The sequence below is a fragment of the Salmo salar genome, chromosome ssa12 (assembly GCF_905237065.1).
Source record: "Salmo salar chromosome ssa12, Ssal_v3.1, whole genome shotgun sequence".
Classification (NCBI taxonomy): domain Eukaryota; kingdom Metazoa; phylum Chordata; class Actinopteri; order Salmoniformes; family Salmonidae; genus Salmo; species Salmo salar.
The window spans coordinates 92314673-92339237 of NC_059453.1; the positions used below are offsets into that span (position 1 = coordinate 92314673).

The following is a 24565-nucleotide window of genomic DNA, read 5'->3' on the forward strand; positions in this document are numbered from 1 at the left end:
AGAATAACAACAAATAAATCCAGAAAAACACATGTCAGAAATGTTATAAAATGATTTGCATTTTAATGAGGGAAATAAGTATTTGACCCCTCTCAATCAGAAAGATTTCTGTCTCCCATGTGTCTTTTATACAGCTAACGAGCTGAGATTAGGAGCACACTCTTAAAAGGAGTGCTCCTAATCTCAGTTTGTTACCTGTAAAAAAGACACCTGTCCACAGAAGCAATCAATCAATCAGATTCCTAACGTACAAAATCAGCAGGGGATCAAATACTTTTTTCCCTCACTGTATGTGTGTGTGTGTGTGTGTGTGTGTGTGTGTGTGTGTGTGTGTGTGTGTGTGTGTGTGTGTGTGTGTGTGTGTGTGTGTGTGTGTGTGTACAACAGGTCAGCAACAAGCTTGTCTGTACTACATATCTACTGTTCCAGACAGGGTCAAACAACAAATTCCTCATCGATAAGAGTGATGGGATGGATGGATAAAGGGACGGGGAAGAGAGGCGACATCTCCTCTCCTTTAATGTTCTCCTGCCTGCCTGTGAGTCTGCCCATTTATCGATCTGGGTTTTTCACAGTCATTCAGCACTAGCTGTTTGTGTTTTAGTGACAGCAGCAGCGTAGGATTTACTTTTTTTTCAGGTCAAGTCATGACTGGTGGACTGACCAGGTAGATGGGTATTATGATCAATAATCAATAGCACAATCAATACTCTTGGATTATTTGATTTAATCTACATTCTATTTTCCTCTCAATGTTTATTTTTGGCAGAAACAAAAATGGGTAAACACCAAATCCAATTTTTGTATTTGACTTCTGTAACTACATTTTAATGGGGGAGGTGATGCACATTTGATACACAGACTGCTGTACAGGAGGGTCTCATCGTTTCCACAAGGGAGGGACAACACATCACACAATGGCCCCTTTAAGAGGGAGGGACACCACATCACACAATGGCCCCTTTAAGAGGGAGGGACAACACATCACACAATGGCCCCTTTAAGAGGGAGGGACAACACATCACACAATGGCCCCTTTAAGAGGGAGGGACAACACATCACACAATGGCCCCTTTAAGAGGGAGGGACACCACATCACACAATGGCCCCTTTAAGAGGGAGGGACAACACATCACACAATGGCCCCTTTAAGAGGGAGGGACAACACATCACACAATGGCCCCTTTAAGAGGGAGGGACAACACATCACACAATGGCCCCTTTAAGAGGGAGGGACACCACATCACACAATGGCCCCTTTAAGAGGGAGGGACAACACATCACACAATGGCCCCTTTAAGAGGGAAGGACACCACATCACACAATGGCCCCTTTAAGAGGGAGGGACAACACATCACACAATGGCCCCTTTAAGAGGGAGGGACACCACATCACACAATGGCCCCTTTAAGAGGGAGGGACAACACATCACACAATGGCCCCTTTAAGAGGGAGGGACAACACATCACACAATGGCCCCTTTAAGAGGGAGGGACAACACATCACACAATGGCCCCTTTAAGAGGGAGGGACAACACATCACACAATGGCCCCTTTAAGAGGGAGGGACAACACATCACACAATGGCCCCTTTAAGAGGGAGGGACACCACATCACACAATGGCCCCTTTAAGAGGGAGGGACAACACATCACACAATGGCCCCTTTAAGAGGGAGGGACAACACATCACACAATGGCCCCTTTAAGAGGGAGGGACACCACATCACACAATGGCCCCTTTAAGAGGGAGGGACAACACATCACACAATGGCCCCTTTAAGAGGGAGAGACAACACATTACACAACGGCCCCTTTAAGAGGGAGAGAGAGATGGAGAAATTGAGAGAGAGAGAGAGAGAGAGAGAGAGAGAAAGAGAGATGTGATAACAGTGACAGAATTGTTCTACGATGACAACCGGATTAATGTTTGACGCTCTGTCATATTAAAGAATAGCTACATTACAAATCCATGTCGGACACATCGGAGTCAGACCGAACCTCGTAAGTCAACATTTTTGCGTGTGGATTCCAACTTGAAGAAGAATTTTGGCGGTTAATTACGTGTCACAGGTAGGCAAATCAATTATCGTTTCTGTTTTCATAATTATTTATTGACATATTAGACGCAGCATAATTGTCTCTGGATTGAATTCGTTGACTATTTCTTTATTATTACCAAACTATGGGTTAAAGTTATTTCTTATAGAAGTGTTTTTAAGTAACATTTTCTGCAATGATTATTGCATGATTAAACCATTAGCCTATGTCAACCATACAGCTACATGATTTTGAGTTAGACCGATATAAAACATAGAATGATTTATTTTCCAGCGAAATTATTATATTACTAGTCTACTATATTACCTCTATACGGTAGACTATTACCACTATACAGTAGACTATACACCAGTAGCTAAAGGGTATAGGGTTTAAAAGGAAAATAAATGACTGTTGAATGAATTCAATAACAACCTGTAAATTGAGGCAATAACTTCCACTAATAGAACATTCATTCATACAGATGGTGTGTAGACTAAATGCTCAATTGCATGTTCTTCAGCAGGAAGGTATCATTCACTGTTTGTGCCAGTCTCACTATTTCTCCTACGTTTCTCTCTCTCTCTCTCTCTCTCTCTCTCTCTCTCTCTCTCGCTTCTCCCTATTTATTTCTCTTTCTCTCTCTCTCTCCTCCCTATTTATTTATCTTTCTCTCTCTCTCTCCCTCTCTCTCTCTCTCTCTCTCTCTCTCTCTCTCTCTCTCTCTCTCTCTCTCTCTCTTTCTCTCTCTCTCTCTCTATTCTCCCTATTTCTCTCTCTCTCCTTTCTCCTTATTTTCTCTCTCTCTTTCTCTCTCTTCTCCCTATTTATTTCTCTCTCTCACTCTCTCTCTTCTTCCTATTTCTCTCTCTCTCTCTTCTCCCTATTTATTTATATTTCTCTCTCTCTCTCTCTCTCTCTCTCTCTCTCTCGCTCTTCCCTATTTCGCTCTCTCTCCTTTCTCCTTATTTTCTCTCTCTCTCTCTTTCTCTCTCTCTCTATTTCTCAATCTCTTTTCTCCCTATTTCTCTCTCTCTTTCTCTCTCTCTCTCTTCATTAACTGCCCTGGGGAAATGGAAGTGATAACAGCATTGGCTGGGCCTGTCATTTCTCCTCTCTCGCTCTCGATTATATCCTTCTCGCTTTCTTTCTCTCCTATCTCTCTCTTTCACACTCACTCTCTCTAATTGTTATTCTCGTAGATTCCACAAAATGCACCGATTGATTGTTTTATATTGTGTTAATTGGTGTGGTAGCTTTCCCTGAATTGCTGCTGTCTTCTTACTGAACTTTATAATGTGTTTATAATGGGTTTATAACGGGTTTATAATGCACTGAAGCTAATCTCTCTGTCTGTCAGGCAGATAGACAGAGAGGCAGAATACGGGACTCGCTCGGTAGACATTCAGATGGCCTCTGGTAGTACGTGTGTGTGTGTGTGTGTGTGTGTGTGTGTGTGTGTGTGTGTGTGTGTGTGTGTGTGTGTGTGTGTGTGTGTGTGTGTGTGTGTGTGTGTGTGTGTGTGTGTGTGTGTGTGTGTGTGTGTGTGTGTGTGTGTGTGTGTGTGTGTGTAGCCACTGCTCAGATTGACAACTACAGTATATTTAATCTCCAATGTTTATTGAAAACATAAATACATTTGTACAACGAGCACTTGTTGTCTCAAATACATTGTTACATTAGTTGGTTAGCTAGAGAATTTTAGCCATATTAGCATTGACATGAAATCAGTCAAAACACCTCAAAACAAAACATGAAACAAGATGAAACTAGCTGAAACCAGTCATTTACGATTCCCCACATGACAGTTTCTTGTCATTGTTAGTAGCTATCTGGCCAATCCAGAATTACAACAACTCTCAGATTTCGGCCCCGTTGAAGAGTACGAGTCGTTTTCGTGACGTTACCAGCTATCCCATCTATGTAAAACCAGAATGTAGATCAGTATGGACTGGGAAATGGAAAAACGTCCCTTATATAGGATAGGATTTGTAATGATGAAGAGGATTATGATTATATAAAGAATAATTTTAATAAAGTGTATATTTTAATCACTCAAATATCTAATAAGAAATGCAATACAGCACATCTGAAACAAAACACACAGCTGATATTTCAGCCTTGATTCTAACCGGAACCAGAGGAGGATACCAATCACCACTTGGTAAATGGACAAATGTGTTGAAAAATGTACGACGGGTGTTATATTTCCCTGGCTAAGGCACATGTCACATGTTGAGTTCTGTCCTTCATTTGATAAACAGATGGAACAGATGTTCTCCTGCAGTCATATTCCCGACTGAAGTTTGATTTTCCTCGCTGATATAACCAAGCCCAGATTCTAACCAAATCAGATACGATCATGGAATCTATTCTCCTGCAGTCATATTCCCGACTGAAGTTTGTTTTTCCTTGCTGGCCCAGCACCAACTGAGGCCATGTCTCGAACCATGGCATAAACAAACACGGAATATTCTCCTGCAGTCATAGATTAGACTAACAGTGGAGTCTTACTACCATAGTTTGCTCTTACTTGCTGGGACAGGAGATACATACAACACAGTAGAAACTCTACACAGATTCTAACCAAGACTCGGATATAATCATTGGATTAATGTATTCTTCTACGCAGTCACCTACATGCTACAGTATAGTTTTCTTTTCAATGTCTTGACAAGCAGATAGTGTACAGCCCAGACCAGGCTACTTCTGATCATGGACTACAGTCAGGTCCAAAGGTATTGGCACCCTTGATAAAGATGAGCAAAAAAATTATGTATGAAATAAATAATGCGAAGATGGACATATATTGTATGCAACAAAAAAAAGAGGGTAAATTATAATATTTTATACTATTACAATTGCTCAGAGAAAGAGATTTTGTTTAACAAGTAATACAAAAAAAATACCAAAAATATTATTGGCACCCCTGTTTTAAATATTTCAGCACCCTCCCCTTGGGAGGATAACAACACTGAGTCTTTTTCTAGAATGTTTTATGGGCTTGGAGAACACATTGGGAGGCTGACATGGCCATTGTAAAATGTCCTGGTACTGGGTAAAGTTCATGATGCCGTCGACCTTAACAAGGACCCCAGGACCAGTGGAAGAAACATAGACCCATAACATCAAAGATCCACCACCGTATTTTACAGTAGGTATGCTTCTGTTTTTTTAAATACCAATCCCACCACTGGTATGCGTGGCCAAAGAGTTCTATTTTCATGTCATTTGCCCATAACACCGCTCGGAGTTCCAAGTGCCAATGCCGTTTAGTAAACTCCAAGCGGTGCTATGGTCAGATAACATGAAAATAGAACTCTTTGGCCACACACACTAGTGGTGGGTTTGAAATACTGTAACTTCAACCCAAACCAGTCCCCAGCCCAGGCTGTCTCTTCCAGCTGTGTAACTATCCACACTAGATAGCTCCAACTAGGCCAAACGCATGTCATATTCACCGGCACCACCCAGCCACAGCCCAGCCCATAGCTCACAACCCAACCCAGAGCACACTACCCAGCCCACAACCCACAACCCAACACAGAGCCCAGCCCACAACCCAGCACACTACCCAGCCCACTACCCAGCCCACAACCCAGCACACTACCCAGCCCACAACTCAGCCCACAACCCAGCACACTACCCAGCCCAATACCCAGCACAACCCAGCCCACACCACAGCCCAGCTCACAACCCAACTACAACCCAGCCCACACCACAGCCCAGCTCACAACCCAACTACAACCCAGCCCACAGCTCAGCCCACAACCCAGCCACAACTCAGCCCACAACCCAACCACAACCCAGCCCAGCCCACAACTCAGACACCACCCAACCACAACCCAGCCCAGCCCACAACTCAGCCCACAACCCAACCACAACCCAGCACACTACCCAGACACCACCCAACCACAACTCAGGATCTGTGTCTCTTCTAGTTGTGTGCTTATGGACATTGTGAGGGAGGATTAATGTGCTGGTCTGGTATAGTGTATCAGCAGTGGTACTCAGACATCCATCCCACTGTGAGGGAGGATTAATGTGCTGGTCTGGTATAGTGTATCAGCAGTGGTACTCAGACATCCATCCCACTGTGAGGGAGGATTAATGTGCTGGTCTGGTATAGTGTATCAGCAGTGGTACTCAGACATCCATCCCACTGTGAGGGAGGATTAATGTGCTGGTCTGGTATAGTGTATCAGCACTGGTACTCAGACATCCATCCCACTGTGAGGGAGGATTAATGTGCTGGTCTGGTATAGTGTATCAGCAGTGGTACTCAGACATCCATCCCACTGTGAGGGAGGATTAATGTGCTGGTCTGGTATAGTGTATCAGCACTGGTACTCAGACATCCATCCCACTGTGAGGGAGGATTAATGTGCTGGTCTGGTATAGTGTATCAGCAGTGGTACTCAGACATCCATCCCACTGTGAGGGAGGATTAATGTGCTGGTCTGGTATAGTGTATCAGCAGTGGTACTCAGACATCCATCCCACTGTGAGGGAGGATTAATGTGCTGGTCTGGTATAGTGTATCAGCAGTGGTACTCAGACATCCATCCCACTGTGAGGGAGGATTAATGTGCTGGTCTGGTATAGTGTATCAGCACTGGTACTCAGACATCCATCCCACTGTGTCTAATGTCGCAGTCTGATTCCCAAACGGCTCCTTAGTCCCTGTAATGTACACTACTTTAGACCAGGGCCCTGGTTGTACACTATGGTACTATATAGGGAATAGGGTGCCATTTACTATAAAACACAGATGTGTCATCACTGGAACATGAGTAAGGATGATCTGTTGGGAGATGGATACAATGGTCAATTAATGAGAGAGAGTGTAGATGAATGTAATGTCATGTTTGTCAGATGTGTGTGTGGGAGGGAGGGAGGGAGAGATGATGGATATCTATCTATCTATCTATCTATCTATCTATCTATCTATCTATCTATCTATCTATCTATCTATCTATCTATCTATCTATCTATCTATCTATCTATCTATCTATCTATCTATCTATCTATCTATCTATCTATCTATCTATCTATCTATCTATCTATCTATCTATCTATCTGGAGGGAGGGAGGGAGGGAGGGATGGATAGATAGAGGGTGTGCAGGGAGGGAGGGAGGGGGGGATAGAGGGAGGGAGGGATAGATAGAGGGTGTGTAGGGAGGGAGGGAGGGAGGGAGGGAGGGAGGGAGGGAGGGAGGGAGGGAGGGAGGGAGGGTGTGGAGGGAGGGATGGAGGGATGGATGGATGGATAGATGGAGGGAGGGAGGGAGGGAGGGAGGGAGGGAGGGAGGGAGGGAGGGAGGTAGGGAGGGATGGATAGATAGAGGGTGTGTAGGGAGGGAGGGGGGAGGGTGTGTAGAGGCAGGAGATGGGAGGCTGGTAATGGAGGGAGGGAGGGATGGAGGGAGGGTGTGTAGAGGCAGGAGATGGGAGACTGGTAAAGGAGGGAGGGAGGGATGGAGGGAGGGTGTGTAGAGGCAGGAGATGGGAGGCTGGTAATGGAGGGAGGGATAGATAGATAGAGGGTGTGGAGGGAGGCTGGTAATGGAGGGAGGGATAGATAGATAGAGGGTGTGGAGGGAGGCTGGTAATGGAGGGAGGGATAGATAGATAGAGGGTGTGGAGGGAGGCTGGTAATGGAGGGAGGGATAGATAGATAGAGGGTGTGGAGGGAGGCTGGTAATGGAGGGAGATGATGGGAGGCTGGTAATGTAGGGAGGCTGGTAATGGATGGAGGGAGGGAGGCTGGTAATGGAGGGAGGCTGGTAATGGAGGGAGGGAGGGAGGCTGGTAATGGAGGGAGATGATGGGAGGCTGGTAATGGAGGGAGGGAGGGAGGCTGGTAATGGAGGGAGGGATAGATAGATAGAGGGTGTGGAGGGAGGCTGGTAATGGAGGGAGATGATGGGAGGCTGGTAATGGAGGGAGATGATGGGAGGCTGGTAATGGAGGGAAGCTGGTAATGGAGGGTGTGGAGGGAGGGAGGGAGGCTGGTAATGGAGGGAGGCTGGTAATGGAGGGTGTGGAGGGAGGCTGGTAATGGAGGGAGGCTGGTAATGGAGGGAGGCTGTAATGGAGGGTGTGGAGGGAGGCTGGTAATGGAGGGAGGCTGGTAATGGAGGGAGATGATGGGAGGCTGGTAATGGAGGGAGGCTGGTAATGGAGGGAGGCTGGTAATGGAGGGAGGCTGGTAATGGAGGGAGGGAGGGAGGCTGGTAATGGAGGGTGTGGATGGAGGCTGGTAATGGAGGGAGGGATAGATAGCTAGAGGGTAATGGAGGGAGGCTGGTAATGGAGGGAGGCTGGTAATGGAGGGAGGATGGTAATGTCTGTTGTGTTGAAATATTGTCATGTATGTACGTATGTATGAAAGAGAGTATGTGAAGAGATTATTTCCAAAATGCAATATCCACACATTTGTTTACTTAAAAAAAAAATCTGAAATGATTCCCTTATGGGTACCTTCATGTGTGTAAAATATTACTGTTCTCAGATTTGTTATTTACAGATTTTAGATGTGTATTAAAATGTGTGTTTTTTTGGGGGGGGCAAAAAAACGATCCGTTGTTTAGCTGGAATGGAATGTTGATGTACTTTATATTTCAATCAAATCAGTCAATCAAATGTATTTATAAAGCCCTTCTTACATCAGCTGATGTCTCAAAGTGCTGTACAGAAACCCAGCCTAAAACCCCAAACAGCAAGCAATGCAGGTGTAGACTGTGATGTGGAGTTGTCTCACCTAGCTATTTTAAGATGAATGCATTGTGCGTCACTCTGGATAAAATGTCAAATGTAAATGTTTTACATACAGATTTCATAATTACTGTATTGATTCATAAAAAAATATGTCTACTGTATATATTGATGTCACAAATATATTATTTGTACAGTTCTTAGATCCATTATAGGAAATATATGAGGATTGTCTTTCTGACATCTCCCATTTTACTGCAACCGGTACATCTGATGATTCATAGCAGTAAGAGAGGTCTGTCACGTCCTGACCTTTGTAAGAGGTCATTTTCTATAGTAGAGTGGTCAGGGTTCGTGACAGGGGGTGTTTTGTGTGGTTTTTTCTATGTTGTCTATTTCTATGTTTTAGTTCTAGTTTGTCTATTTCTATGTTGGGGTTGTTTGGGTTGATCTCCAATTGGAGGCAGCTGATCCTCGTTACCTCTAATTGGAGGTCATATTTATGTTGATGTTTGTCCCACCTGTTTTTGTGGGTGATTATCTTTTGAGTAGTGTGTTTTCCTCTCTGCGTCACGGTTTGTTGTTTTTTGTGTTTCAAGTATTTAGTGTATTGCATTTAGTTTCACGGAATAAATAAATATGTGAACAGCCGTGACAAGGTCAGTATAGATTGTAGTTTCAGGCCTCCTCTTCTTCCTATTCTCTTGTTCCACTAGATGAAGTAGTGCACTATATAGGAACTAGGTTACTAAAGTAGTGGACTATATAGGAACTAGGTTACTAAAGTAGTGGACTATATAGGAACTAGGTTACTAAAGTAGTGGATTATATAGGAACTAGGTTACTAAAGTAGTGCACTATATAGGAACTAGGTTACTAAAGTAGTGCACTATATAGGAACTAGTCTATAATATGTGGCTGGTTATTGAATAATAAATAAATACAAGTGATGGCCATTTCCTTCATAACAATGAGATGCAACCATTAATGTCATCCTCTCTCTATGGGCCTTTGGTAGCTAGTAGTGACTATGTGACAAGGAGGATTTTTCAGATGAACAGGCTTAATCTGTCTTTTTTATTCCCCTTTACCCAGTGGCTTTTATTGCCCTGAACCTTAATCTCCTCTGTCTCCTGCATAGCTGCCGGAAGGAGGGATGCTGGAAGGGCTGCAGCACCCCCTGATACATTTTAAAAATGTTGCCCCCAAAATGATATTCCTTCCTGTATGAACAGACATAAATCATTCAAAGTACTACACCAGAGAGCATCATTTAGCCACAGAGAATCACTAGTTATACTACACCAGAGAGCATTATTTAGCCACAGAGAATCACTAGTTTCTAAACAATTGCTTGGGATTACGTTTTATCACAAGCACTTACAGTCGGGAAGACTGCAATTTGGGCAGCAACTGTGCCAAATATAGAACAGCTTGTTGCTTTGTGGTTTGTGGCCATAGACATATAATCCATAGAATCATTTTGGAACATCTAACTCTGGCAATTTTGACTGTTAAAGGGATACTTTGGGATTTTGGCAATGAGGCCCTTGATGTACTTCCCCAGAGTCAGATGAACTCCTTGAAGTATCCCTTTAAACTCATGGGTACACTAGCAATGGCTGCCAGTCCTGTCAATGTCTGCCAGAACTGTCATCTATGGATTTTATTTCTATGGTTGGTTGCGGCTGTCAGTTTTCCTTCTGCAAATTTCAAAATACAATTACGAGAAAAATGTAGTTTGGAAAGTAAATCCCTACTGCTTAAAAAAAAAAAATGTATATATAAACCCTTTTTTTATCAACAATTTTTGATTGGTTCTGAATGAACAGCACTCTTTTTCAAAGTATATATATATATATATATGGTACTGTATATATATATATATATATATATATATATATATATATATACAGTACCAGTATCATATATATATATATATACTTTGAAAAAGAGTGCTGTTCATTCAGAACCAATCAAAAATTGTACAGTACCAGTCAAAAGGTTGGATACACCTACTCATTTAAGGGTTTTTCTTTATTTTTACTATTTTCTACATTGTAGAATAATAGTGAAAACATCAGAACTATGAAATAGCACATATGGAATCATGTAGTAACCCAAAAACTGTAAAACAATTCAAAATATATTTTATATTTGAGATTCTTCAAAGTAGCCACCCTTTGCCTTGATGACAGCTTTGCATGAACCATAAACAATTATTGAACATGCACCTGTGGAACGGTCGTAAATACACTAACAGCTTACAGACGGTAGGCAATTAAGGTTACAGTTATGAAAGGACACTAAGGAGGCCTTTCTACTGACTCTGAAAAACACCAAAAGAAAGATGCCCTGGGTCCCTGCTCATCTGCGTTAACGTGCCTCAGACTGTCCGCAATAGGCTGAGAGAGGCTGGACTGAGGGCTTGTAGGCCTGTTGTAAGGCAGGTCCTCACCAGACATCACCGGCAACAACGTCACCTATGGGCAAACCCACCGTTGCTGGACCAAACCCACCGTTGCTGAACCAAACCCACCGTTGCTGGACCAGACAGGACTGTCAAAAAGTTTTCTTCACTGAGGAGTCGCCGTTTTGTCACACCAGGGGTGATGGTCGGATGCGCGTTTATAGTTGAAGGAATGAGCATTACACCGAGGCCTGTACTCTGGAGAGGGATCGATTTGGAGGTGGAGGGTCCGTCATGGTCTGGGGCGGTGTGTCACAGCATCATCGGACTGAGCTTGTTGTCATTGCAGGCAATCTCAATGCTGTGCGTTACAAGGAAGACATCCTCCTCCCTCATGTGGTACCCTTCCTGCAGGCTCATCCTGACATGACCCTCCAGCATGACAATGCCACCAGCCATACTGCTCGTTCTGTGCATGATTTCCTGCAAGACAGGAATGTCAGTGTTCTGCCATGGCCAGCGAAGAGCCCGGATCTCAATCCCATTGAGCACGCCTGGGACCTGTTGGATCAGAGGGTGAGGGCTAGGGCCATTCCCCCCAGAAATGTCTGGGAACTTGCAGGTGCGTTGGTGGAAGAGTGGGGTAACATCTCACAGCAATAACTGGAAAATCTGGTGCAGTCCATGAGGAGGAGATGCACTGCAGTACTTAATGCAGCTGGTGGCCACACCAGATACTGACTGTTACTTTTGATTTTGACCCCCCTTTTGTTCAGGACACATTATTCCATTTCTGTTAGTCACATGTCTGTGGAACTTGTTCAGTTCATGTCTCAGTTGTTGAATCTTATGCTCATACAAATATTTTACACATGTTAAGTTTGCTGAAAATAAACGCAGTTGACAGTGAGAGGACGTTTCTTTTTTTGCTGAGTTTATATATATATATATATATATATATATATATATATATATATATATATATATATATATATATATATTAATATTGTACAATCTGTGTGTCTCTTCACTGGAATTGATGACCATGTTGTTTTTATTACTCTCATTTGGTCACTGTCAGAGTAGCATCATTTCAGTCATTTGGTATTAAAAAAATGACATAAAATTGGATGAAATTCGTTTCTAAAAGGCAATTTTTTTTTTTAAGAACCTGCTGTGTGAAAATCTCAAAAACGCCTTTGCTCAACTGTATGCCACTACGCAAATGCACCCGCTGGCTCCAGGTCATCTATAAGTCTTTGCTAGTTAAAGCTCCGCCTTAGCTCACTGGTCACCATAGCTCACCCACCCGTAGCACGCACTCCAGCAGGTATATTTCACTGGTCATCCCCAACGCCAACAGCTCCTTCGGCTACCTTTCCTTCCAGTTTTCTTCTGCCAATGACTGGAACGAATTGCAAAAATCACTGAAGTTGGAGACTTATATCTCCCTCAATAGCTTTAAGCATCAGCTGTCAGAGCAGCTTACCGATCGCTGCAGCTGTACACAGCCCATCTGTAAATAACCCATCCAACCAACTACCTACCTCATCCAATATTTGTTTTTGTTTTTCTGCTCTTTTGCACACCAGTATTTCTACTTGCAAATCCTCATCTTCACATCTATCACTCCAGTGTTAATTGCTAAATTGTAATTATTTCGCAACTATGACCTATTTATTGCCTTACCTCCTTCATTTGCACACACTGAATACAGATTTTTCTATTGTGTTATTGACTGTACTTTTGTTTATCCCATGTGGAACTCTGTGTTGTTGTTTTTGTTGCATTGCTTTGCTTTATCTTGGCCAGGTCGCAGTTGTAAATGAGAACTTGTTCTCAACTGGCCTACCTTGTTAAATTAAGGTGAAATAAAAATGCATTTAAAGAAATTCAATATAAGGGGCTTTATTGGCATTGGACCTATTCCGGACCTATTTTCTCTCCATATCCCCGGATTCCTACCGCAAGCTCTGAACCTTTTCACCTGGATCATCGCAGCTAGCTAGCTGCAATCCGAGTGACTACTCCTGGCTAACGTCTGTCCCGAAGCAAGCACCAATTAGCATTTAGCTAGCCCTGCTAGGCCCATTCTCCCGGCTAGCTGAAGAGGCCCATCAGCAACTCCTGGGCTACAATACCCGGACCCCTTCTACTGCCGGTATGGGGCACGGAACCCCGCCGAGCCTTCATGATTGGACTACCGACGTAACCTGCTTGAGGTACTCAACTGGCTCTTACGTCGCAACGTCCCCTGAATGCCCACCTGCTAGCCTGCTTGCTGCGGGCCGCTAGCTGCTTGCTGCGGCCCGCTAGCTGCTAGCCGTGGCCCGCTAGCTATCTAGAGCATATTGGACTGTTAGCTGAATAGATCCATCGGCCAATTTCTTGGGCCACTATACCTATTTTGCCAATTGGACTTGGACCCCTCTGCTACTCGGAACCCTACTAATCCATCACGACTGGTCTATCGACGTCACCGCATGCAGAGGCAAATTCAGACTTTCCTCCGTTGCGACGTCCCTCTAAGGATCTTCTGCTGGCTTCCTAGCCCCGGCCTGCTAGCTGTCTGAATCGCCGTGTCTCCAGCCAGCCCAACCACTCACTTGACCCCTATGATCACTCGGCTGCGCATGCCTTTCCCTAATATCAATATGCCTTGTCCATTACTGTTCTGGTTAGTGATTATTGTCTTATTTCACTGTAGAGCCTATAGCCCTGCTCAATATGCCTTAGCCATTTAGTTCCACCTCCCACATATGCGGTGACATCCCCTGGTTCAAAAGTCTCTAGAGACAATATCTCTCTCATCATTACTCAATGCCTAGGTTTACCTCCAATGTACTCACATCCTACCATACCTTTGTCTGTACATTGTGCCTTGAAACTATTCTATCGTGCCCAGAAACCTGCTCCTTTTACTCTCTGTTCCGAACGTACTAGACGACCAGTTCTGATAGCCTTTAGCTGTACCCTTATCCTAGTCCTCCTCTGTTCCTCTGGTGATGTAGAGGTTAATCCAGGCCCTGCAGTGCCTAGCTCCACTCCTACTCCCCAGGTGCTCTCATTTGTTGACCTCTGTAACCGTAAAAGCCTTGGTTTCATGCATGTCAACATTAGAAGCCTTCTCCCTAAGTTTGTTTTATTCACTGCTTTAGCACACTCTGCCAACCCAGATGTCTTAGCCGTGTCTGAATCCCGGCTTAAGAAGACCACCAAAAACCCTGAAATTTCCATCCCTAACTATAACATTTTCTGACAAGCTAGAACTGCCAAAGGGGGTTGCCGCTTGCTGTAGACCACCCTCTGCTCCCAGCTGTGGCCTGGACACCATATGTGAATTGATTGCCCCCCATCTATCTCCAGATCTCGTGCTGCTAGGTGACCTAAACTGGGACATGCTTAACACCCCGGCCATCCTACAATCTAAGCTTGATGCCCTCAATCTCACACAACTGATCAATGAACCTACCAGGTACAACCCCAAATCTGTAAACACAGGCACCCTCAAAGATATCATCCTAACCAACATGCCCTCCAAATACACCTCTGCTGTTTTCAACCAAGACCTCAGCAATTACTGCCTCATTGCCTGCATCCGTAATGGGTCTGCGGTCAAACGACCACCCCTCATCACTGTCAAACGCTCCCTAAAACACTTCAGCGGGCAGGTCTTTCTAATCGACCTGGCCCGGGTATCCTGGAAGGATATTGACCTCATCCCGTCAGTAGAGGATGCCTGGTTATTCTTTAAAAGTGCCTTCCTCCTTCCACAGAGAAGCAGTTGGCCCTAGAATTGAACCCTGTGGCACCCCCATAGAGACTGCCAGAGGTCCGGACAAGAGACATTATTGTTCAGCCGTATTCATCGACCTGGCCAAGGCTTTCGACTCTGTCAATCACCACATTCTTATCGGCAGACTCAACAGCCTTGGATTCTCAAATGATTGCCTCGCCTGGTTCACCAACTACTTCTCAGATAGAGTTCAGTGTGTCAAATCGGAGGGCCTGTTGTCCGGACCTCTCGCAGTCTCTATGGGGGTGCCACAGGGTTCAATTCTAGGGCCAACTCTCTTCTCTGTATACATCAATGATGTCGCTCTTGCTGCTGGTGATTCTCTGATCCACCTCTACGCAGACGACACCATTCTGTATACCTCTGGCCCTTCTTTGGACACTGCGTTAACTAACCTCCAGATGAGCTTCAATGCCATACAACTCTCCTTCCGTGACCTCCAACTGCTCAACTGCTCTTAAATGCAAGTAAAACTATATGCATGCTGGTCACCCCTCTCTCTGGTCACCTCCTTCGGCTGCCTCTCCTTCCAGTTCTCTGCTGCCAATGACTGGAACGAACTACAAAAATCTCTAAAACTGGAAACACTTATCTCCCTCACTAGCTTTAAGCACCAGCTGTCAGAACAGCTCACAGATTACTGCACCTGTACATAGCCCATCTATAATTTAGCCCAAACAACTACCTCTTCCCCTACTGCATTTATTTATTTATTTATTTATTTTGCTGCTTTGCACCCCATTATTTCTATTTCTACTTTGCACTTTCTTCCACTGCAAATCTACCATTCCAGTGTTTTACTTGCTATATATTGTATTTACCTCGCCACCATGGCCTTTTTTGCTTTTACCTCCCTTATCTCACCTCATTTGCTCACTTTGTATATAGACTTATTTTTCTACAATATTATTGTCTGTTTGTTTGTTTTACTCCATGTATAACTCTGTGTTGTTGTATGTTTCGAACTGATTTGCTTTATCTTGGCCAGGTCGCAGTTGTAAATGAGAACTTGTTCTCAACTAGCCTACCTGGTTAAAAAAAGGTGAAATAAAAAAATAAGAATGAATTGGAAACGTGTTTACATTGCCAGAGAAAGTGAAATAGATAATAAACAAAAGTAAAACAAACAATATAAAATTGACCGTTAACATTACAACCAGTGTTCTTTCTCTCCAACATCTGTGGATGTGTGTGTACTGTATGTACTTTCCACTCACTTCCTGTGGCTGTTCTGTGTGTTCTATAGCCTCTTCTCATGCTGTTTTCTGTTCTGTTCCACCAGGCTCTGCTGGTCCTGGCATCTCCCTCTGGACCTGGGGTGTGTCGGGGGCTATGGTGAGGACATGTGCCTCAGCGGGAGGACTGGATGTCATGGAGGAGATGGATTGGGGCTGCGGAGAGGATTGGTTAAAGTGTTGGAGAGAGGAGGGCTGGGCACAAAGCTTGGGAAAGAGAGAAGACTGGAGAGAGGGAGGGCGAGAGAGAGAGGGCAGGGAACCGGGACAGGGCTGGGGCAAGAGACAAGGCTTGGGGGAGACCTGGGTCTTGGGACAAGCCTGGCACCAAGCCTGCATCGAGACCTGGGAGGCTGGTCATTCACCCTGCTGGTCCTGCTCCTCCTACTCCCCCCGGTGTTCCCCCAGTGCCCTGACAGCTGCCACTGTGTGTGGGAGAGCAGCATGGTGCTGTGTACGGACGCTGGGCTCCGTGAGTTCCCCCAGGGCCTTCCCCCGGACACCGTCACCCTCCACCTGGAGAGGAACTACATCCGCTCGCTCCCCGAGAGCGCCTTTAGGCAAGGAACATAACAGTTGTGATTTTTTTTATTCACCTTGCTTCATTATTGTCATTAGTTCATTTAATTAATTAATTAATTGATTAATTAATGAATTCATATTTATTTTTCTATTTCTTCCATTACAATTCATATCTGGCTCCCAGTTTGGTTTTAGTTCCAGGTCTAATTATGATGTTTCTGACACTTCCTCTTGTTATATACCTTCCCTTCAGGGAGCTGACCCACCTGAGGGAGCTTTACCTCTCCCACAACCGCATCGACACCCTCTCCTCCGGGGCCCTGCGCCACCTGAGCTCAGAGCTCCGTCTCCTGGATCTTTCACACAACCAGTTACGCCAGGCCAGCCGGGATGAGTTCAGTTCCACGCGGGCCAAGACACGCCTCTACCACAACCCGTGGCACTGTGACTGTACCCTGCAGGAGCTGATGGAGACGTTAAATCTAGAGCCGGAGACAGTCAACGGGATCGTGTGTGAGAGCTCGGTGAGGAGCGCCGGGGAGGTGAGTCGCTGGGAGGATCCAGGCGGTGCAGGGGAGCACGCCGGTCAACCGCTGGTTAAGTTGCTCGACTCTGGGGTGAACTTCTGTAATCTCCAGCGGAAGACCACGGATGTGGCTATGCTGGTGACCATGTTTGTGTGGTTCTTCATGGTCATTGTTTATGTGGTCTACTACGTGAGACAGAACCAGGCTGAGACCAGAAGACATCTGGAGTATCTGAAGAGTTTGCCCAGTCCGAGGAAAACACCCACGGAGACAGACACGATAAGCACTGGTCTCTGAACTATTTATTTATTGCCTTTATTTAATCAGGTAGGTTATTGAGAACACATTCTCTTTTACAAAAACAACCAAGAGAAGGCCTACGAAAAGGCCGTAGAGACAATTCATGTCTCTGTATTGGGACAGAGCTTGTTAATTGAAAATGGACTCTCTATAACAACTTTGACTTTAATTAAATGATTACAGCATTTTATTTTTGTAACTACTGGGTCTTTTCCATAATTATTTATATTTTTTTGCCCTAACTACGTTTATACAAAAAAATATGTTTTTGTATTCACTGGCATATGCACAGCTTTAACGCTGTCCAAATGGAGAGAGAAAGACCAGAAGAAGAAAGAAACAGAGAAGACAATATTGATCAGCACCTTTCATCTTCAATACTGGTGGCTTTCATCATCAATACCGGTGGCTTTCATCATCAATACTGGTGGCTTTCATCATCAATACTGGTGGCTTTCATCATCAATACTGGTGGCTTTCATCATCAATACTGGTGGCTTTCATCATCAATACTGGTGGCTTTCATCATCAATACTGGTGGCTTTATACTGGTGGCTTTCATCATCAATACTGGTGGCTTTCATCATCAGTACTGGTGGCTTTCATCTTCAATACTGGTGGCTTTCATCATCAATACTGGTGGCTTTCATCATCAGTACTGGTGGCTTTCATCTTCAATACTGGTGGCTTTCATCATCTATACTGGTGGCTTTATACTGGTGGCTTTCATCATTAATACTGGTGACTTTCATCATCAGTACTGGTGGCTTTCATCATCAATACTGGTGGCTTTCATCATCAATACTGGTGGCTTTATACTGGTGGCTTTCATCATCAATACTGGTGGCTTTCATCATCAATACTGGTGACTTTCACCATCAATACTGGTGGCTTTCATCATCAATACTGGTGGCTTTCATCATCAATGCTGGTGGCTTTATACTGGTGGCTTTATACTGGTGGCTTTCATCATCAATACTGGTGGCTTTCATCATCAATACTGGTGGCTTTCGTCATCAATACTGGTGACTTTCATCTTCAATACTGGTGGCTTTATACTGGTGGCTTTCATCATCAATACTGGTGACTTTCATCATCAATACTGGTGACTTTCATCATCAATACTGGTGGCTTTCATCATCAATACTGGTGGCTTTCATCATCAATACTGGTGGCTTTCATCATAAATACTGGTGGCTTTCATCTTCAATACTGGTGGCTTTCATCATCAATACTGGTGGCTTTCATCATCAATACTGGTGGCTTTCATCATCAATACTGGTGGCTTTCATCTTCAATACTGGTGGCTTTCATCATCAATACTGGTGGCTTTCATCATCAATACTGGTGGCTTTCATCATCAATACTGGTGGCTTTCATCATCAATGCTGGTGGCTTTATACTGGTGGCTTTCATCATAAATACTGGTGGCTTTCATCTTCAATACTGGTGGCTTTCATCATCAATACTGGTGGCTTTCATCTTCAATACTGGTGGCTTTCATCATCAATACTGGTGGCTTTCATCATCAATACTGGTGACTTTCATCATCAATACTGGTGGCTTTCATCATCAATACTGGTGACTTTCATCATCAATACTTGTGGCTTTCATCTTCCATTGTACTCTTAACAGGGAATACTCACCTTGACCAAATTATTTTTGACAGACAGATAGCAGATCGTTTCAAACATATAACCTGAGGGAGTGTCTGTTTCTATTCTGTATAACAGGTTCCAAAGGCATGTGATGTTGTTTAGTGTTCAGGATCATTAGTCCTACTTCATCTCTCTCCAGCCCTTGACGATCAGTGAAGAAGGCTATTTTAACCTCTCACTCTACAAGGTCACTGAGTCTGAACCAGCTAGTCATCTACATTCATATTCTATGTTTTATCACCCTACGAGACCAGGACACAGTCTGAGATGCAGGCCACTGTTGACCAATTCAAAGTCTAGGTTGAAAACTAAAGGAGATCAGGCATTTGTCATTAAGACCCCGAGACTTTGGAATGGTCTGCCAGAGGACATCAGGCTTATAGATTCAGTGCCTCTTTTTAAATCCCTTCTGAAGACACACTTTTGTAAACATGCTTAGTACTTTTATTTTATGACGTGAAGCATGTTACTTGTATAGAAAAGCGCTATTATTATATTAAACCCCACTAATCCCTCAATCCGCACCAGATCCATTCCTTCCTGCTGTTGTAATTTTACCCTGGCCCTAGGAAGCAGGTGGTGAAACTGTTTTTCAGTCATCAAGTACGTAACAAGCAATCATTTCTAAATTGGCCAAGTGGGAGAGACTAGTGTATGACGGCAGGGTATCAGCTGTCTCGGAAGCAGAGAAATTAAATTGAGACCTGATTTAGAATTGGTTTAATAATTAACATTATCTTTGCTAAAAATGATCAGACGAATGAAACAAACTTGTTTTTTAAGAAATGCTTGTTTCTGTGGATCCTAATGTATCTTCTTAGTGCTGTTTTAAGGCCTGATTTTCTGTCTGTGTGGTTAAAGTTATGGTCCTATATTTTCCTCCTGGACTTTCTTATTGTTAGTGAAGTGAGTTTAAAGAGACAGTTGACTTTGAGATATTTCCATTTGAGCCAAAATATGCAGCTATTACCGTGAATGCAGTCTCCGCGAACAGTCTTCACGCCATGGATTGAAACTAAGGGGCTCTATTCAGTCATGGAAGTTCAGCATTACAGCCTAATTGAAATTTAAAGGCGATGTTCCCGCATCAGCAGAGACTGCATTCACGGTAAACGTTGCATATGCCAGCTCAATGGGAAAGGATCTTAAAATGTATATCGCAGAATCTGTAACGCTTCAGCAATCCAGACTGAATAGGTTAATGTCGTGAACTAAATGAAAGCATGCAGGTGAATGTGCTACGAACGTGTAATATGTTGAATGACTTTTTTTCTGACATTATTGAAATCCAAAGCTGAAATGGATTGAGAATGACTCCTGTACCATATTGTTGTTATATCAATCAGAATAGGATGTTATGTGTGTCATGAAAAAAAAAAAACTGTTTGAAAGTAGCCTATATGTGGTACGTTTCTGTGGAGATATTCCTAGTCCATTTGTCTCAGACATACCCTAAGAGGTTTTGTATTTTGTGTGTAATGTTGTGGCATTCAGAGTTCCATTCTAGCACAGGTTGTGGTATAACACTGTCAATTTAAATGATAGCACTGTCATTTTAAACGATAGCAATGTCAATTTAAATAACAGCACTGTCAAGTTAAATGATAGCACTGTCAAGTTAAATGATAGCACTGTCAAGTTAAATGATACCACTGTCATTTTAAATGATAGCACTGTCAAGTTAAATGATAGCACTGTCAATTTTATATGATAGCACTGTCAATTGAAATGATAGCACTGTCAAGTTAAATAACAGCACTGTCAAGTTAAATGATAGCACTGTTAATTTAAATGATAGCACTGCCCCTTTAAATGATAACCCAACTCTTTTAATTGATAGCACTGTCCTGTCATTAACTGTAGTGTAACTGTTTTATGTCATAGGCTACAATGAATATAGACCACAACCTGAGTGACAAAACCGGTTCTGTGGAGATGCCAATAACCCAGACAACAAGAACCAAGCATGCCTCCTTCTGTGTCATTTTTACACCGTTTTTTTATTTGTGATGTATTTTTGTCCTGCTGATTCGTTTTTTTTGTCCTGTTGTTTTAAATGTCAATAATTATTCTAACAAAGATGACATCGTAGATTCGGGAACCAATACATCAAATAATAAATGAACTTTAAAACCAAATTTCGGGAAAAAAATTAAATATATAAAAAATAAAACAAACGTGGCTCTGTGTTGTTTAGAGAAATGCTTCTACCTTTTATTGCTACGGTGAAAGGTCAAAGGTGAAAGGTGAAAGGTGAAAGGTCAGGAAAGAAAAGGAAAAAAAAATATAAAGACAGGATGACAATCAATTCATACAGTTACTGATGATTGTGGTTGGAAATGTTTCCCATTCCTTCTCTTATCTAGCATGCTTAAAAAAACAATCTGAAAATATTGAAAAAAAGGTTTTACATTTTACAAAATAGTACATGATATGAACTTCGCACCTCCTCACAAAATGTTGCATACTCTCTCCAATGAAGAAAACAACATATAAACTGGGGTGCCACCCACTTGTGATCCATGGTCTCTCCCGGTGTGTTCTGACTACCTCCCACCCCTCGAATATGCATTTAGCTCAAACACACAGACCAACAGAAAGGCCCATACAGGACACAGAATCTAGATTTGGTATGGCTTCTATCTCTGGGAATATAATACCGTCAACAACAAAAAAGTTCAATCATACTTTCAGGTTACAGAAAGGAATAATCTCCCCAGATATGTTTTACGCTACACACTCTTCTCTGGAGCATTATGGGGGGTGGGAATAACAACCAAAACAACAAAACAACAAAAATAAATGAAATAAAAAGCGACTTCAGCTTGTTACTTGTGTTTTTTTCCTTTTATTTCCAATTTACATGAATCAAAACTGTAACAAAAACAAAATCATGATCATCATATTTAATAATACTAATAATAATAGTAATGATGTTGTTGTTATTAACAATATTACTATTATAATTAATATAACAAATATATATACACACCCTGACAAACGAATGCACCCTCTGCCCTGGTCATGGTGCTTTCCCTCTGTGTGTAAATGAGTAGCGATATCAAGTCTAATGTCCTGTTCCTAGAGGGGCATGGCCGAGGTACTTCCTACCAGGGCAGAAGGTACTTCCTGTGTGAGGGGACAGCGGGGGGTTTATGGGAGGAAGTGGAGTGGGATAGGTCAACGGTCAAAGTCAACTTCTGGTGGGCTTCTCACCACATGGGGTCTAATGCACCAAAGAGAAGATCGCCCAAGCTGGATTTGTAAACTTGGATACAGGGTTTAACCATGTTTTGTTGTTTCTTTCTTGTGTGTGTGTGTGTGTGAGGTAGCTTAAAATATTATAATTAAAACAAAATAAAACAAACCAAAAAAGTTTAGAGCTGGGATTGATTCCGAATTGAACATGTCTCTTACAAAATATATTATGGACATGGTTTATGTGTCATTGGGCTACCATGGTGGAGGGTCAGGGTTGGGTTGGGATGGGGATGAGGGGCAGAAACATTTACCACTCTGAAAAATGATCTCAGCGTGAAATGTACTCTCTGAAAAATGTATATATATATATATATGTATACACACATATACATATATGTACACACGTTTTAAACATGTTACTAATACATTAGTATCTGGTTGTTAAAGAATACAGACTTGTTTTACAACAATAGCACCATTTGACTTTATTATAACACACAGTAACTTCCTGATACACACTGGGGCGGCGGTTGGAAGTAGGAACACCTGCACCTATCACACTGTTAGACGTTTTGGTTTTGGATTTGATATAATGTTTAGGGTGTGGAGGTATGGAAGAGGAACAAGAAAAGGGGGAACTTATAGAATAGGTATGTTGTTGTGCGTGGGGCCTTTTTTACAGGGTAACACACTCAGTCCTAACACACCTGGGACCCACACCTGAACAATAAATAAATAACACCAACTCATTGGCTGCCTCTTTCTCCTCTTTCTCCTTTTTCTCCTCTTTCTCCTCGATCCTTCTTGTTAGTGGGGAGGTGCTCCCAGGGTGGGGGGTGGGGCGGATGGAGGGATAGGGCTGAGGCACCATGGGAGGGGGGGTCTGATGGAGTGAGACTGGAAGGCCATGAAATCCCAGATGAATATTGCCGGTGCCATTCAGTGCAGGACTTAGTTGGAAAAAGCACTTTTTACTTAAACAAAAAATTATATAAAAGTGTTGTTATCTTTCTCTTTTCTTTCTTTCATTCTTCCTTTTTTTTGATAGAAGTGTGTGTTCCTCTCTCTCATATTTTGTGTTTTTCCCCTCTACTTCTCCTTTTTTTCATCCCTCTTTCTTTACAAGAAGCAAACTGCGCCGACGTCAACACCAAACTCCTGGTCCGCTCCTCCAATATCCACAGGAGCAATGTCCACGATGGGCAGCCGGCTGGTCTTCTGTGATCTGTACTCAATCACTGTCTTTCCCCACGTTCCTTTATGTTTCTGGGGACAGAGTGATAGACATGTTATAGATATAGATAGGAGACAGACATGTTATAGATATAGATAGGAGACAGACATGTTATAGATATAGATAGGGGGCAGACATGTTATAGATATAGATAGGGACAGACATGTTATAGATATAGATGGGGACAGACATGTTATAGATATAGATGGGGACAGACATGTTATAGATATAGATGGGGACAGACATGTTATAGATATAGATGGGGACAGACATGTTATAGATATAGATGGGGACAGACATGTTATAGATATAGATGGGGACAGACATGTTATAGATATAGATGGGGACAGACATGTTATAGATGGGGACAGACATGTTATAGATGGGGACAGACATGTTATAGATGGGGACAGACATGTTATAGATGGGGACAGACATGTTATAGATATAGATGGGGACAGACATGTTATAGATATAGATGGGGACAGACATGTTATAGATATAGATGGGGACAGACATGTTATAGATATAGATAGGGGACAGACATGTTATAGATATAGATAGGGGACAGACATGTTATAGATATAGATGGGGACAGACATGTTATAAATATAGATGGGGACAGACATGTTATAGATATAGATGGGGACAGACATGTTATAGATATAGATGGGGACAGACATGTTATAGATATAGATGGGGACAGACATGTTATAGATATAGATGGGGACAGACATGTTATAGATATAGATAGGGACAGACATGTTATAGATATAGATGGGGACAGACATGTCATAGATATAGATGGGGACAGACATGTTATAGATGGGGACAGACATGTTATAGATATAGATGGGGACAGACATGTTATAGATGGGGACAGACATGTTATAGATATAGATGGGGACAGACATGTTATAGATATA

The 24565-nt window shown here is 42.9% G+C and overlaps 2 protein-coding genes across 3 annotated transcripts in view; one reads left to right on the plus strand and one right to left on the minus strand.

Moving 5' to 3' along the window:
- The first annotated feature begins 1772 nt into the window (after window positions 1-1772).
- LOC106566167 (leucine-rich repeat-containing protein 3) lies at window positions 1773-22551 on the plus strand. The gene is made up of 3 exons (XM_014134028.2): window positions 1773-2071; window positions 16245-16757; window positions 16973-22551. Exons 2-3 carry the CDS (start codon window positions 16306-16308, stop codon window positions 17541-17543), a joined length of 1023 nt encoding a protein of 340 aa, XP_013989503.1. The 5' UTR covers window positions 1773-2071; window positions 16245-16305; the 3' UTR covers window positions 17544-22551.
- col2a1b (collagen, type II, alpha 1b) overlaps window positions 22033-24565 on the minus strand; it is an 86493-nt gene continuing 83960 nt past the window's right edge. For both annotated transcript variants that reach the window (XM_045691949.1, XM_045691950.1), the window contains one exon: window positions 22033-23671. In XM_045691949.1, the coding sequence (XP_045547905.1) occupies window positions 23525-23671 (147 nt within the window). In that variant the 3' untranslated portion in view covers window positions 22033-23524. The remainder of the gene's footprint in view (window positions 23672-24565) is intronic.

Coding starts and splice junctions, on each gene's coding strand:
- LOC106566167 (XM_014134028.2), top strand. CDS start 16,306: ATGTGCCTCAGCGGGAGGACTGGATGTCATGGAGGAGATGGATTGGGG. Junction 16,758..16,972: donor CTCCCCGAGAGCGCCTTTAG/GCAAGGAACATA, acceptor CCTTCCCTTCAG/GGAGCTGACCCACCTGAGGG.